This window comes from Mus musculus, chromosome 1, assembly GCF_000001635.26.
Source record: "Mus musculus strain C57BL/6J chromosome 1, GRCm38.p6 C57BL/6J".
Classification (NCBI taxonomy): domain Eukaryota; kingdom Metazoa; phylum Chordata; class Mammalia; order Rodentia; family Muridae; genus Mus; species Mus musculus.
The window spans coordinates 72,153,839-72,170,124 of NC_000067.6; the positions used below are offsets into that span (position 1 = coordinate 72,153,839).

A 16,286-nucleotide genomic window follows, 5' to 3' on the forward strand; every position below is an offset into this window, starting at 1 on the left:
TGGAGCTCTGGGAGTTTTATGGAAGAGCTGGGGGAAGGATTGAGGGACCAGAAGAGGACAGGGACTCCACAGGAAGACCAACAGAGTCAACTAATCTGGACCTTTGGGGGCTCCCAGAGTCGGAATCACTGACCAAAGAGCATACACAGGCTGGACCTAGGTTCCCTACACATATGTAGGTTTTCATGCAGGTCTTCCCAACAACTAGAGCAGGGCCTGTCCCTGAGGCTGTTGCCTGTCTGCTTGCCTACTTGTCTGCCTGCCTGCCTGCCTGCCTGCCTGTGGATTCCATCCTCCTAAGTGGACCACCTTGTCTGGCCTCATGGAAGACGATATGTTTAGTCTCACAGCAACTTGATAATATGAGGTGGGTGCTAGTGGTTTCACCCAGTTTCACCCAGAAGGGGAAAGTGGAATGGGAGGAGGACTTATGTGAGGGGGGCCGGGAGGAGAGCAAGGGCTGATAGTGCGATGTAAAGTAAATAAATATTTTTTTAAAAAATCATGTTGTAGGCAAGCCAGTAGAGCATTTTCTTAATTAATGATTGATGGGGGAGAACCCAGCCCACTGTGGTTGGTGCCATCCCAAGGCTGGTGGTCTTGTGTTCTATAAGAAAGCAGACTGAATAAGAGCAAGCCAATAAGCAGCATTCCTCCATTGCCTCAGCATCAGACCCTGCCTTCGTATTCCTACCTTGTTTGAGTTCCTGTCCTGACTTCCTTTGATGATAAAACAGTAATATGAAAGTGTAAGCCATTGGATTAGCAAGATGGTTCAGCGGGTAAGAACACTGATTGTTCTTCTGAAGGTCCTGAGTTCAAATCCTAACAACCACATGGTGGCTCACAACCACCTGTAATGAGATCTGACGCCCTCTTCTGGTGTGTCTGAAGACAGCAACAGTGTACTTAATTATAATAATAAATAAATATTTTTTAAAAGTGTAAGCCAAATAAACCCTTCTCTCCTCACATTGCTTTTGCCATAGTGTTTCACCACAGCAATAGTAGCCCTAAGCAAGACAATAACCCAGTTACCCAGTTTCTTCAGCCTTTTTTTTTAAAAGATTTATTTATTTATTATATGTAAGTACACTGTAGCTGTCTTCAGACACTCCAGAAGAGGGCATCAGATTTTTTTACTGATGGTTGTGAGCCACTATGTGGTTGCTGGGATTTGAACTCATGACCTTCGGAAGAGCAGTCAGCACCCTTAACCACTGAGCCATCTTGCCAGCCCTCTTCAGCCTTCTAACTTGGACTGAAGACCAGTTATTCTTCAGAAATCCACCCAGCCTTCAGTGCCAGATTGAGACTGCTGAGGTCAAGCCTTGTGGGTCAAGCAGCTACTGGGTCCTCAGTCTCTCTGACGTAAAGACAGCCATTCTTAAATTACCTAGACCCTATGATGTAAACCAACCTAATGAATTCCCTTTTATATATCATTATATGTATGTATATTTGTGTGTACAACATATCATGTAAGCCAACCTAATAAATCCTTTTGACACATATTATATCATGTCTATATATCCAGATATACTCATTTTATCAGTTCTGTTCCTCTAGACAGCCCTAATATAGTGTCCTAATAAAAGACACTCAAAAAGATTCACAGTGAAATATGTATTTCAATAGATGTTTTAGTAAAACTGGGAACCTTACATTAAAACATGTAAAGTCACTGTGAACGTGCTATCTGTAAGTGTAGGTGTGGGTATTGTCGTGGGTTGAATAAGAATGGCCCTCATAGGCTCATAGATTTGAATACTTGGTCATTAGGGAGTAGCAGTATTTGACAGGGATTAGAAGGTGTGACCTTGTTGGGATGGGTGTGGCCTCGAAGGCAGTGTGTCACTGGGGGTGGGCTTTGGTGTTTCAAATACTCAAGCCAGTCCCAGTATTTCTCGCTTCCTGTTGCCTACTGATCCAGATATAGAACTCTCAAGCTTCTCTCCAGCAACATGTCTGCCTGAATGCAACCATGTTTCCCACCGTGACAATAATGGACTAAGCCTCTGACACTGTAAGCCCCATTTAATATGCTTTCCTTTATTTTTTGTTTTGTTTTGGGTTTTTTTTTGTTTATTTTTTTTTTTTTTCGAGACAGGGTTTCTCTGTGTAGCCCTGGCTGTCCTGGAACCCACTCTGTAAACCAGGCTGGCCTCGAACTCAGAAATCCGCCTGCCTCTGCCTCCCAAGTGCTGGGATTAAAGGTATGCGCCACCACTGCCGGGCCAATGCTTTCCTTTATAAGAGTTGCCATGGTCATAGTGCCTTTTTACAGCAACAGAACACTGACTAAGACAGGTTCCATGTTAGTAACTCAGATACTGTCATAACCAGATCCCCTGGAGAAGAGATTCTGAAATGGAGAGTGACGTGCAAGTTGTTTATTATCAAATAATTATGTAGAGAAATGGGGAAAGCAGGATCCAGGAAGGGAGACACAGCAAAGCCTCAGCCAATCGAATGGGAGGCTCTGGAATTTAGATAACCTTTTCTACCCCTGCATTACTTAAGTAGCCGAGTGATGTAGGATGCCCCCTAAAAGGCAGAGTAAGTGTCTTAGGGTTTCTGTTGCTGTAATGAAACACCATGCACAAAAAGAAAGTTGGAAGGGGGGCATTTATTCAGATTATACTTCCATAGAACTGTTCATCATTGAAAAAAGTCAGGACAGGAGCTCAAAGAGGACAGGAACCTAGAGGCAGGAGCTGGTGCAGAGGCCATGGAGGGGTACTGCTTACTGGCTTGCTCCTCGTGACTTGCTCAGCTTGCTTTCTTATAGAACCCAGGACCACCATCCCAAGAATGGCACCAACCACAATGAGCTGGATCCTCCTCTATCAATCACTAATTAAGAAAACGCCCTACAGCTGGATCTCATAGAGGCATTTTCTCAATTGAGGCTCCCTCCTCGCAGATGTCTCTAGCTTATGTCAAGTGTTCAAGCTATTCCAACACACTCAGTTCGGGCAATGCAGCTACCATCAGCTAATAGCAATCCCAACTGGGGGGGGGAGGGGGGGAGGGGGGGCGGGTCAAACATCAGTTCTGCTAATAGCCAAGGGAACACGAATGTCCTTACAACGGCCAAGGCCAGCGCAGTAGTGTACATTCTTTGTTTCAGTCCTGTGCACTCCTCAGATCCACTTGCTTTGGCTCATCAAAGCTAGGGGAATCTCACCCAGGAGGCTGGTACCTATCTTCTCATAAGGAAACTTGCTTGGAGAGTTCATAGAGCATCATGCAACCCCACTGTTACAGCTGTTCTCCAGAACGGTCCTCTGAACCAGTGCTTCTCAGCCTGTGGGTCTTGGCCCCTTTGGATATCACATATCAGATATCCTGCGTATCAGATGTTTACATCATGATCCATAACGGGAGCAAACTTACAGTTATGAAGTAACTACAAGATAACTTTATGATTGGGGGGTCTCCATACCACGAGGAACTGTATTAAAGGACCCCAGCATTAGGAAGGCTGAGAACCACTGCTCTAGATCCTTTCTTTAAAAGATTTAACTATGCAGGTATGAGCACAGGTGACCCAGAGTCCAGAGGGAAAAAAAGCAACAGATTGGAGCTAGAATCACAGGCGTTTGTGAGCCACCCAACGTGATACTAAGAATTGAATTCAGGTCCTCTGCAAAAGCAGCCAGAATTCTTGACCTCTGAGCCAGCTCCCCAGTCCCTCCTCTCAATTATTGGCCAGTACTTTTCAAGAATATGAGGAACTCTGAGAGCATGGAGAGTCTAGGAAACTGTTAGGACCCAAAGGAGTCTACTGATTCATGACAACCAAACTAAATGTGATGTGGTGGCCTAGATGGGGGCTTGGAACAAAAATATGTTAGGTAAAAACATGTCTGAATAAGCTATGGACTTCAGTAAGGACTTACATCGACTAGTCAGTCGGCTGGGGCTGGAAAGATGGCTCAGTGCTAAGAGTACTAGCACTTCTACAGAGGACCAGAATTCAGTTCCCAGAACCCATATCTCAGCTTACAACAGTCTTATCATTCCAGTTTCTGGGGATTTGGTGCCCTCTCTGGCTTCCTCAGGTACCAGGCATGCTTACAACACACTTACATACATGCAGGCAAAACACCCATACACATACACATTCATAACTTGCGTAATGTCTGCCATCTCCCTAGGATAGAATAGTTATTTTATAGTGGGTGGAGAATTTTCAGACACTATTTGTCATTCTCATTAAGACAGTTCTTTACCCACAAGCCAAGACCCAAGTATGTTCAGCCCAATTATTTATTCTGGAAGTGGGGGGATGTCAATGAGGTAGATTATGAATTCAGTGTGAATAAGTCCCAAGGGAGAAGCCATGTACAATGTCTCGGATGTTCCTATCCAAAAAAGGAGTTGACAACTACACACCAATCCCCGTGGGTCAAGGTAACCTGGACCTTGTAGCTCGTTGTCCTTAGAGTATGTAGGTCCTGCTCTTTCCTCCACACAACCAACCATAGGGAACTGTCAGATACCCCCGGAATGGATCATAAGTCCTCTTTCTTGGGGAATCCACCCTGTCTTTTGGTCAATAGTTTATGGGCTTAAAAAGTAGCCAGGCTCTAGTAACCTGGCAGAGGTCATAATCTTTTATTAGGATGGTCGTGACCCTACCTTGAGAAATGGTATAGCTTAAGCAATGCTCTTCCTATTACCCCATCGAACTCATCACGTTCTATTAGCTGTCTTCAAAGCTCTCTGCAGGCCATGCCTGGTGATAACTGTATCACAATTTGTTCAGGCAATGGAGTGCCACCTCTGGGCCTCTACCCTTCTGTACCTTTGTTATCAATGGAACCCCCCCAACTCCCTGGCCCGGAGAGGCACCAGGGAGCTCCGTGACACCAGTGTCCTACGAACACATTCCTCATCACCGTGGTAAATGTTTTCCCGAAGAAATATTTTACTGTCCTGTCCAATAACATCCAGGAAATATGAACGCAGGTATTTGACCTGCTAGTTACAGGGATTTTCTTTCCCCACGATGTCCAGTAGAATAAGAAATATGTTCCCATATGCCACTGAGAACCACCCAGCACACAGATGAATCAGGGAAGTACTGAAGTGGTCCACAAGGAGATGCTGATTAAAGTAGGTGAGCCCTGTGGCCTCAGCCCATCTGCAGCCCCTGGTCCTTCTGAGAAGCCTGTGGTTCCTGAAGGGCCCACTTCAGTCAGGCCGAGCCTCTCACACTGCAGTGTCTACTCATTTGAGCATTTGTCTGCTCCTTGACTGGATTTAGGGAGGCAGAAGGTCCTTAAACCCATCTGCCTCTCAGCCTCTTCTCCCTCTAACTTAAAGGGATGATGGAAGGAACCCAGAGTTTCTTCTCATTTATCAGAAATATAACACACACTCAACTTAAAGGCACACAGCAAAGTCTTTTAATTCCTTGGGTAATTGCACGTATTTTCGTTACTGCAGAGATAATTTTATCCTTACTTGTTTGTTACCAAAGAATAAAAACTATGGTGAATGGTTTACAATTCACAGACACAGACAATTTCATCTATTTTGACATCAAAGAAAACAAAAGCCAAAACAAATTCTGAGATTAAAACAGTACAACATTCTAGGATGTCTTTTGTTTATTTTATTCTTTATCTTCTAATAGCCCACAGAAGTGACTGAAAATATTTGCAGGCTAATTTTAAACAGCATGAAGTAGAGAATATGCACTAAATACTAAAAAAATAAAATAAAACTTTTAGCTTACTTATTAAACTAGGAAGAATTTCCCTGAAATGCACCTGTTAAATTAGTCTACAATATATTAATGAACAGGGGACATGTATTTCCTAGTAAATATTTTAAACATGGAGTATACAAGCAAAAAAAAAAAAAAAAAACCCTCAGGATATGAAATTTTTCAAGTCACAATCCCCTGAACAAACTAATACAAATTTATTTTCCACCTGAATTCAGAAGTGCAAAATCATTAAAAAATAAAAATATTTCTACTGTTCTCAGAAGTCTACAGATAAATCCCACAAATCTTGAAAGGCTTTTCAACAGAACGAGCCCCGGTCCTCTTGGCAAGCTCCTTACGATCTTGGAAGTGGGGCTTGGCATTCTGTGGGCAAGCTGCACTGCTAGCAGAGCTCCAGTCTGAAAATCACCTTCAGCGTGAAGACCCAGCAGCGACCTCTGTCAGCATACACCACTGCCTGCATACCTGCAAGTCTGCACCAAAAGGTCCCTAGGCAGCTGCAACCCTCAGGACACAGATTCAAGATAGGAAGTAGAGGCCAAACACTCCAGTTTACAGATGCTATTCTTCATAAAAATGCCAAGGGCTTTTGTATCAGAAATGGGCAACATGTTAAAAAAAAAAAAAAAAGTCGAGGCAACTGGGTAACGTCAGTGCTGGGGGTTAAGATGAGGGTTCGGGGTGTTCGTGGCACAGGTGAAGACACTTAGCTGCACGTCTGCACACTTCTACTGTCTGGCTCACCTATACTTGTAAATAACACCCCCTGATGCTCAGAGGGACGCCCCAAACAGCATCTCAGCTGCTGCAGGTGTTTCCGAATCAAACAGGTCACGCGAGGCCTAGGGTTTTATGAAGTCTGGGGCTCCTTGTCTAGTATTACACCTAATAATGACTACCTTGAAGTTGGTGATGTAGGTGAGGGCTCGGTTACACCCTTCTCTATTAGTCATGCCATTGTGTTGATTAGAAAACACCAGTCCTGCACAGAATGAACAACTGTAGCTTATATAGCCAATGAGGCCACAGGTTCTTGGAACCTGACTATCCAGGAAGAACTACCCACCCACCAACTAATCTTTAGCCTTCCTTTCTCGATGCATGGTGGCAGCCGGGTGTTTTAATGTAACCAGAGCATCCTTAGGCCAAGGTCCTGAGGAAGAAGACCTTATATTTGTAGGATTCACGATAGTGTTTGACTGGAGAAGGCCCTCTCCTGGCTCGCTCGAAACCGTAGGCAGCCGTCCAACTTTGGTAAATTCCTGTGTCGTGGTAAAAGAACTCCGCTCTTCTGGGCCTCCCTTCAGGGGCTTGGAAATGGAAGGCAGTGCAGTTTTCTCTGGCCGTCCACCAGGCATGGGACCCCAGGTTTCTTGGGGTACATTTGGCTAGCAATCTTAAAGAAGTCCTCAGCAGCATCGAGAGCAATGAGCCGGTCCTGCAGTGTAAGAAGAAAAGAGAAAAGCAAGCTTGCCAAGTCAGGATAAAGCCTGATGTGGAGGCAAGTAAAACACTCATTACAAACTTCAAGTCTTAGAGACTTGCCTTACCCCTTTATTTACATTATCCAAGACATTTCCACCAATATTTTGTAATGTGAGCATACGTATGTGCAGGAGGTGGGGGGGGGGAATGTGTTCAGGTGAGCCTCTGTGTGTGTGTGTGTGTGTGTGTGTGTGTGTGTGTGTGTGTGTGTTCAGGTGTGTGTGTGTTCAGGTGAGCCTGTGTGTGTGTGTGTGTGTGTGTGTGTGTATGTGTGTTCAGGTGTGTGTGTGTTCAGGTGAGCCTGTGTGTGTGTGTGTGTGTGTGTGTGTGTGTTCAGGTGAGCCTGTGTGTGTGTGTGTGTGTTCAGGTGTGTGTGTGTTCAGGTGAGCTTGTGTGTGTGTGTGTGTGTGTGTGTATGTGTGTTCAGGTGTGTGTGTGTTCAGGTGAGCCTGTGTGTGTGTGTGTGTGTGTGTGTGTGTGTGTGTGTGTGTGTGTCTTCAGGTGAGCCTGTGTGTGTGTGTGTGTGTGTTCAGGTGTGTGTGTGTGTTCAGGTGTGTGTGTGTGTGTGTGTGTGTGTGTGTGTGTGTGTGTTCAGGTGAGTCTGTGTGTGTGTGTGTGTGGTCAGGTGAGCCTCTGTGTGTGTGTGTGTGTGTTCGTTCAGGTGAGCCTGTGTGCATGCGAAGGCCAGAGGTCAACCTTCGGTGTTGTTCCTCAAGAACCACCCAACCTTTGTTTCACTATTTTCTAAAACAGGGTCAGTCTCCCCCCCCCTCCCCCCGGGGAGCCGGGAGGCACCCGACCATCCAGGCTGGCCAGCCAGCAAGCCTAAGCCATCTATTTCTCTGTGTCCCAGCCCTGAGTTTTCGAGCAGTGCCAGCACGTCAGGCTTTTAAAGTGGGTGCTGGAGGACAGACTAAACTATCTCGCCAGCCCCTCCACCGAGCCTGTCAATCACAGGCTGGACAGATGCTTTGAGCAATTGACCTAAGGTTGAAACTAACCACACAGCAGGACTCATCTGAAAAAAGGACTCTGGCCACAGCCTGAGCCTCAACAGCTTTAGGTGAGATCCAGAAATCCTTCCCCTTAAAGCTTTTCAGGTGGCTCTGGTGGCATAGGCCACAGGTGCACACTACCGCAGCAGCACACGCTACTGTTGTGGTGGAGTTGGTGAGGCTGGGATGGCTGTCCCAGGAAATAACAGAAAAGGTGAAAGCAAAGCCCAACAGGGCAGATGAGGAAGACAATCACTTACCACAACCAAGAGGTACCTCTCGGAGAGCTCCCAGCTGGCGGGGAAGATAGAGGTCTCTTCAGCCAGCTTTAACAGCATCTCCCGGGCTTTCCTTGTGTTTTTAGAATCACTCATGGTGCTGAGTTTGGTCACTGACAACAGAGAGTCGGCTTCCCTTTGAAAGCCTAAATGAGAAGAATGTAAAGTCATCACTAGGAAGTGCCCGTCCTGTGATACTATGGATGTGATTGCTAAGGGATCCTGCCTACTGTGGTGGCCCACACCTTTAATCCCATAACTCCGTAGTCAAATCCTATCTTGAAAATAAAATAAAATAAAGTAAAATACAATACAAACAATAAAACAAAGGAACCCAAGTGTGGGTTCTACACAGTGAAAACTAAGGTCAAAGTCACTACTGTGTGCTGGTCCCCACACTGAGCGGGGAGCTCTTTACTTAAAACTATTCCTTGTTTTCTTTATTAGCTTTTCTTGTTACCTTTTCCCTCTGTTAAAAGAGGTCTGGCCTTGACTGCCATGGCACTTTGTTAGCTGCCTTGTCCTGGAATCCCTACACCTCTCCCCAGCCTGCTCAGGTGCTGGAGGACCCCACATCTCCAAGCCCCCATTTACATCCTCAAGGTAATCTAGTCAACTGGTGGAAAGCTAACTTTCCCAAAGACAGAAAAGACTCAAAGAATGAAACTGCTCAGACTGACTTGTGAAAAGTAAACTATTATCCGCAGCAGCACTGAGCGAGTTAAGAGGGCGGAGCTTCAGCCTTATCCACTGATCCCAACTAAGACAGCAAGAGCTGCCACCCAGGTACCCAGCTCTGGGAATCTATAATGCCAGAGGGTCATGTTTCCCCAAAGCAGAATATCCAAGACTCTAAAGGTGGTCGCTTAGTTTTGTACGCTAGACCAAGCTTATTTTATGGTTTGGGACATATTTAGTCAATCCTAATAGAATTAAGAAAAGCCGCTACTAAATGTCTGCCATAATGCCAAGTGTATTTTCCCACCCTTGCAACTTTTTCTCCCTTTTGCTTCTTTGAGAATTTTCTACTGTGTCTTAATATCTCTTACAATATTTCTCTCACCTGTCATATTTATAAAGCTATCACTACTTGGATAATCGATCTCTGTCTAACTCAATCAATAAATAATGACAAAAACAGTAAGTAGTAACGCCCACACGACTTCACTACCTGGTGCTGTCTTGTACTTGGGGGCAGATGAAGTCATATGGCCAAGTAACATGGCCTGGGGACAACAGAAAAATCAAGGTTTATGCTTGAGAGCATAACAGAAAAGCTGAGGACCTAATCAGTAATTAATTAGTCGGTGGCTGACAATCTATTGATAGAAAGATTGCTGAGACAATCTCCTGTGCACTGTGTAATGAGGCATCGGCTGTCTCAGCGTCTGTAAACATCTTCTCCATCGCCTGCCGACTGATTTAATAAAGAGCAGAGTGGCCTATTGCAAAACAGGCGGGGAAAGGCAGGACTTCTGGGTGGAGTCAGGAACTCTGGGAAAGAGTCAGGGTCGGGAGAAAAAGCACTCAGGAGGCAACGCGCTCCTGGCAGACGTACATGAGCATAAACGGCCGATTTAAGTCAAGGAGCTGGTTAGGAAGCCGCCTAAGCTACGGCCAAGCTTTCGGAGCTGATAAAGGCCCACATGTCAGTACTCAGTGGCTGGCGGGTCTAAGACAGACCGGCAACACCAAGATGGAAAAGCACAGCTTCACAATCTCTCAGACTCACCCAAGTCCTCTAAGATTCGTCTCCATCGGTTCCTCACTTCCCTGCGGATCTGCCGCAGGGTGTAGATATCATAGTTGAGTCTTTGCCATTCCTGTAAAGAGATAAAAACTCACTTTACTCACACCCTCTGGCCTAAACCCCCTATCGAGTCTCTGATCTGCATGTTGCCTAGAACGCGTGGTTCTTCTCTTCACTAACCATAACATAATCCTAAAGGAAAAGGGGGCATAGGTGAGGCAGAGCTGACAGGAACGCTATCAGCTGCTGTTGCTGGAGAATCTCTCCGCTTCTAGGCGATGTCCTATCTAAATGCTACTTAGGCTTTCTGATTATCAACTCTCTCCATTGCAGTGACCTTACCTGAAAATGTGGTTAGCAATAGTAAAGTTTCCATGTGACCACTGTCATGACGTAACGTATAAAACATTAGGACAAAGGTTGTCTCAGCAGGTAAAGTACTTAGCACACAAGCGTGAAGCCCATAGTTCAAATCCCCAGCACCCTGCAGAGGCCCGATGGGTGTAGGGGTAGGTCTATAATTCCAGTGCTCACAGGCAGAAATATTGAGGGGGATTAACACATTCCTGAATAGCTAGACTAGCCAAACTTCAACTGGGACACCTACCTCTATGACTAAGACAAAAAGTGACTAAGGAAGCCGGCGGTGGTGGCGCACTCCTTTAATCCCAGTACTCAGGAGGCAGAGGGCAGGCTGATTTCTGAGTTCGAGGGCAGCCTGGTCTACAGAGTGAGTTCCAGGACAGCCAAGACTATACAGAGAAACCCTGTCTCGAAAAACAAAAAAACAAAAACAAAAAACAAACAAACAAAAAAAAGCAAGACTTGGGGGCTGTCGAGATGGCTCAATGGGTAAGAACACTCAAAGACTGCTCTTCCAAAGGTCCTGAGTTCAAATCCCAACAACCACATGGTGACTCACAACCACCTGTAATGAGATCTGATGCCCTCTTCTGGTGCATCTGAAGATAGGTAGCTACAGTGTACCTATTTATAATAAATCTTTGGGTCTGAGCAAGCAGGGTTGACCAGAGTAAGCAGAGGTCCTAAAATTCAATTCCCAACAACCACATGCAGGCTCACAACCATCTGTACAGCTACAGTGTGTACCCATATACATAAGATAAATAAATCAATCTTTAAAAAAAAAATAGCAAGAATCTACATCTCGGTGTGCTATTAGGATGCTATATAGAGATCTAGGAATCCCAAGCATCCTGATTCCTAGCCGTGTCTCCCCTACCATATCTTAGCTTCGCTCTTGATGTGGTAAACTGTTTGGGCACACAGGGAGTCATTAAAAGGTTACCATTCTGAAAACCCCTTTATCAGCTTTTGGGTAATATGGGCATCATGTTGATCCTCTAACACAGAACCTGGATCTTAGGTCTTCACTGCTCTAAGCATTCTCTGACCCTTTTATCAGATAGCCTGCATATCAGATATTTACACTACGACTCAACAATAGCAAATTACAGTTATGAAGTAGTAACAGAATGACTTTATGGGTGGGGTCGCCACACGTGAGGAGCTGCATTAAAGGGTCACGGCACTGAGAAGGTTGAGGACCACTGTCCTCAGGTGTCACGGGAATTTGCTTTTCAGGAGACTTCTCTGTAAGGAAGCTCACTTCATAGTGAACACCTTTTCCTTTCTTAGAAAAGACACAACTGTCTTCACTCTCGGCTCCAGAGAGCAGCATTTTAAACGTCTGACTTCAGACTCGAGCTATTTAATATTTTGACTCCTGGAACTGAAGAGGTTTCAACGACGCCACTCGCTCCCTGCTAAATTCCTTTCAGAACAGACGCGCCTCGCAGATGGCCACTCGACGCTCCTGCCTAGCTAGGGAAGAATAAATAAGCTTAGCTGCCGTTCCAATGCATCAGAAGATGCCTCTCTGAAAAAGAGAAGCTACCAAAATACAGTGCGCTCTGTCATGACTACATCTGAGCACATGTAGTGAAAAGGCTTTCTGCTGATCGCTTTAAGGCAAAACGCTGTGGATTCCCTAGTCCTTAAAAAAATAATAATAAAAATAAAAAAAAGCCAACAGCACGTGTACAGGTGTGCAGTGCCTAGAAGCAATGACAGAAAGGTCTTAGAAGGGAAGGCAGTTAACTAAGTCATCTGAAATCATGGACAGACGGACAGGCGGCTCAGCAGATGGCAGCACTAGCTGCTCCTCCAGAGGACCCAACTGAGGTTTGAATTACAGCATCACATGTTAGCGCACAACCCTCTGATACTCCAGTTCCAAGAAGTTCTGATGCCCTCTTCTGGTTTCTGGGGGCACTGCATGCACACGATACACAGACACATGTCAAAACACCCATACATCTAAAATATTTTTTTTAATTTAAAAATAAATAATACACTATCCTGGCCTCATCTTAGGATCACATTAAAGCACACCTAGACAACGCCCGCTCCCCTGACTGGATAATCTGTAAAGGGATAGCTTGAGCCAAGGCCTTTTCAGCAGGAAGACCTTATAGGACTCAAGTGAAGACTCAATACAGCATACTGTGCTGAGCCAGACTGTCTGCCAGCCTACTTCACTACCTGTGCCTCATCTGCAATGCTACCTACACCACAATGGCTTGCTATGAAGCTGGGTTGTTTCTATGGCCTTCAGATGGAAGTCAGCATACACCCTACTCCACGTCAGTGTAGATATAGTTAGAAAACAGTACCACGAGCACGAGCAGTGAGCACTCTTTGGTTCCCAGCACTGATGTCAGATCACTAACAACTGCCAGTGTATCCAGATTCCAATGGTGATCTCATCCGCCCTCCTAAGACTCCATCCCGTGCCTGACAAGGGATGCTGTGCTTGAATAACCCTAGCTACCCAAGGACAGTCCACATGGTGACACCCTCCCCCCAACTCCTGTTTATTGTCTCAGGTACCCCAAGTCCTGGCCGTGGCTGACTACGTACGGGAAGAGGCTCTGTAAAGAAAAGTTCCAGAGCAGTCAGGACAGAACCAAAGTCGGTAAGAGAGGGCCAGTACGGGCTGAGAAGATGGCTCAGTGGTTAGGGGTACTTGCTGTTCTTGCAGAAGACCGGGATTTGGTGCTCAGCACTTTTATATGGCGGCTCACATCTCTAACTCCAGTTCCGGAGGCCCTGATGCCCTCTTCTGGTCTTTGAGGGCACTGCATGCATGTGATACATAGACATACACGCAGGCAAAACATAAATCAATCAATCAATCTTGACAGGGGAGGAGGGTATAAAAGTCTGTAAGAGTCAGAAACGTCAACCCATAGTATCCTGTCGCAACAGTTCCAGAGAGTGGTCATATTTTCAGAGCCAAGAGTCAACCCCCAGGCTGAGCTGTAGCTGTGACTACCAAGAGTCGAGAATCCCACACCTGGGTCTTGTACCCAGACAGTAACATTGCAGGATGCAACTGGTGCTCGGATGACCTGCGTCTCTTCTTACTGCTGCCAAGCTCTGTACAGTAGAGGATAAAGGCCACTAGGGACTAACGTCTTACCTACTCACCCTCACCAGCTGACTGGTGACACAACCTTGGATCCCAGCCTTGCCTACTGTAAATAACCTGCACATAGATGGATGGGATCAAGCTTTGGCACATCCATTTAATCCACTATCATTATCTTCTTTTGACATAATAATACAATTACGAGACTAGCAGAAGCCTGAGTAACTGAATGTAACTGAAAACTGGATTTAACAGAATGGCTGGTCAGAGGAGACGGAACGCCCCTTAAACACAGTGCTCCAAGTAACAGAGTGAACGTGAGGCGGGTGAGGGATGGCAACACATACAACCTCCTCCAATTACAGTTCTTCATATCTGGGGGAAAAAAAAACTATTTCTTTACACTAAAAAGGAGCAAGTTCTTGATGCGCTTCTAGAACTCTTAAATTCTAACGATTTGCTTTTTAGGCTGGACACAACTTGAAAATAAAAATTAAAAATCAGTGAAAGAACTTTCATTGGAGAATTTCATTCCCTTAAGCACCAAACATTAGGTTTCATTGTCTTCACTTGTACTTGTTTTCCCATAATTCCCAAAACGGTGTGTTGTGGTCGGCGTGCTGTGATGGCCTTAAATATTAAGAATAAGGAAGTAGCATCCAGCAGAAAGAATAATGCAGAATTAACTCTGTGAAACACCTGGGAACCAAACACCTGGGGATGTTCGCAGCTACACTTCAGGGAGGGACACAGGGTTTCTTCTCTTCGGGTGGTCAAATCAGATTAGAACTAACTGATACAAAGGTTGAAACAGGGGCTGGAGAGATGCTCAGTGGTTAAGAGCACTGACTGCTCTTCCAGAGATCCTGAGTTCAATTCCCAGCAACCACATGGTGGCTCACAACCATCTGTAATGGAACCCGATACCCTCTTCTGGTGTGTCTGAATAAATCTTTTCTTTAAAAAAAAAAGGGGGGGGGGCTAAAACAAAAGCGTGAAAGAGAGAGAATACAAAGATCTCGCATCACCATCTTCCAGCTGCACTCAAAGCTGGCTACAACCATGAGCACTGATTTAAGCTCCGTAGGCCATGTGATGATTTGAATGAAAATGGTCCCCACAGGCACTTGAGGGGTGCAATGATTGGAAGAAGTGTGACTGGAACAAGGGTGTGAGGCTTCAGAAGCGCAAGCCAGGCGAGGTGGTACCAGATGTGGGACACTTGGCTCCTTCTCCGGCACCACATCTGCCTGCATACTGCCATGAATCCTGCCATGGTGACAATGGACTAAAAACCCTCTGAACTATAAACCAACCCCAAATAAATGATTTCCTTTATAAGAGTTGCAGTAGTCATGGCGTCTTTCCACAGCACTAGAAACCCTAACTAACACAGACCACTTTTTCTCCTGCCCTAAATCAAAGCACTGTATTCTCCACGGCCGGGGAGCTGGCTCAGCAGTTTAGGGTACTTGATGCTCTTGCAGAGGTCCCAGGTTCAGTTCCTAGCACACACATGGTGGCTCACAACCATCCGTAAAACTCCAGTTCCAAGTGATCTGATGCTCACGTCTGACCTCTGTGGGCACAAGGTGTGCACAAGGTGTACAAATATGCATGCCAGCAGAACGTTCACACATAAAAATAAAATAATTCTTAAAAAAATTAAAACATTGTATTCTTTCACTAGTGTCTCCCTGGTCACCATTCCAACCTTTGATACCACAATTCTACTCTCTGCTTATAAAAATTTGCCACTTCTGAGTCCAAATGAAAATGAAGGCAGACCGTATTTGTGTTTGTGTGTCTGGCTTAATCCTTTTTTTTTTTTAAGATTTATTTATTTTATGTATATGATATACTGTAGCTGTACAGATGGTTGTGAGCCTTCATGTAACCGGTTGCTGGGATTTGAACTTCAGCACCGCTGCTCGCTCCCACTCCACTCACTCAGGCCCCGCTTGCTCCTGCCCAAAGATTTATTTGTTATTTTACTTAAGTACACTGCAGCTGTCTTCAGACACACCAGAAGAGAGCGTCAGCTCTCCTTACGGATGGTTGTGAGCCACCGTGAGGTTGCTGGGATTTGAACTCAGAACCTTCAGAAGAGCAGTCAGTGCTCTTAACCACTGAGCCATCTCTCCAGCCCTGGCTTATCCCTTTTAGATCATAAAACAATGACCTCTATGATCATCCACACTATTGCAAATGACAGGATCACACACACACACACACACACACACAAACACACACCTTTGTTTTGGATATGTTCTTACTATCGTAGCCCAAGCTTTCCTGGAACTAGCGGCAGTCCTCCTGTTTCTTCTTCCTAAACCCCGAATGTTGAGATTACAGAGCTGAGACACTGTCCTCTAGCATGTGTTGGCCCTCTGTGCCTTGGACCAAGAATGATCACGTCCTCATTCCCCTACATCAGCATCCTACTTAGCCTTCAGGATTCAGCTCGAACGCCACCACCTCTTCCAGCTATACCGGAAGTAATGCTTCTTCCCTCGGCTCCTTCACGAGCGATGTTGTCAGTACGCTGCTACACTGCAATGTGCAGGGTGTCCTTTACTGC

At 45.5% G+C, this 16,286-nt stretch overlaps 1 protein-coding gene across 3 annotated transcripts in view; it reads right to left on the reverse strand.

Annotated features, from left to right (window-relative positions):
• Positions 1–5,394: 5,394 nt before the first annotated feature.
• Mreg (melanoregulin) overlaps positions 5,395–16,286 on the reverse strand; it is a 53,082-nt gene continuing 42,190 nt past the window's right edge. For all 3 annotated transcript variants that reach the window (NM_001357488.1, NM_001005423.2, XM_006496111.2), the window contains 3 exons: positions 10,234–10,324; positions 8,484–8,647; positions 5,395–7,181 (listed from right to left, as the gene is read on the reverse strand). In NM_001357488.1, coding sequence (NP_001344417.1) covers positions 7,047–7,181; positions 8,484–8,647; positions 10,234–10,324 — 390 coding nt within the window. In that variant the 3' untranslated portion in view covers positions 5,395–7,046. The remainder of the gene's footprint in view (positions 7,182–8,483; positions 8,648–10,233; positions 10,325–16,286) is intronic.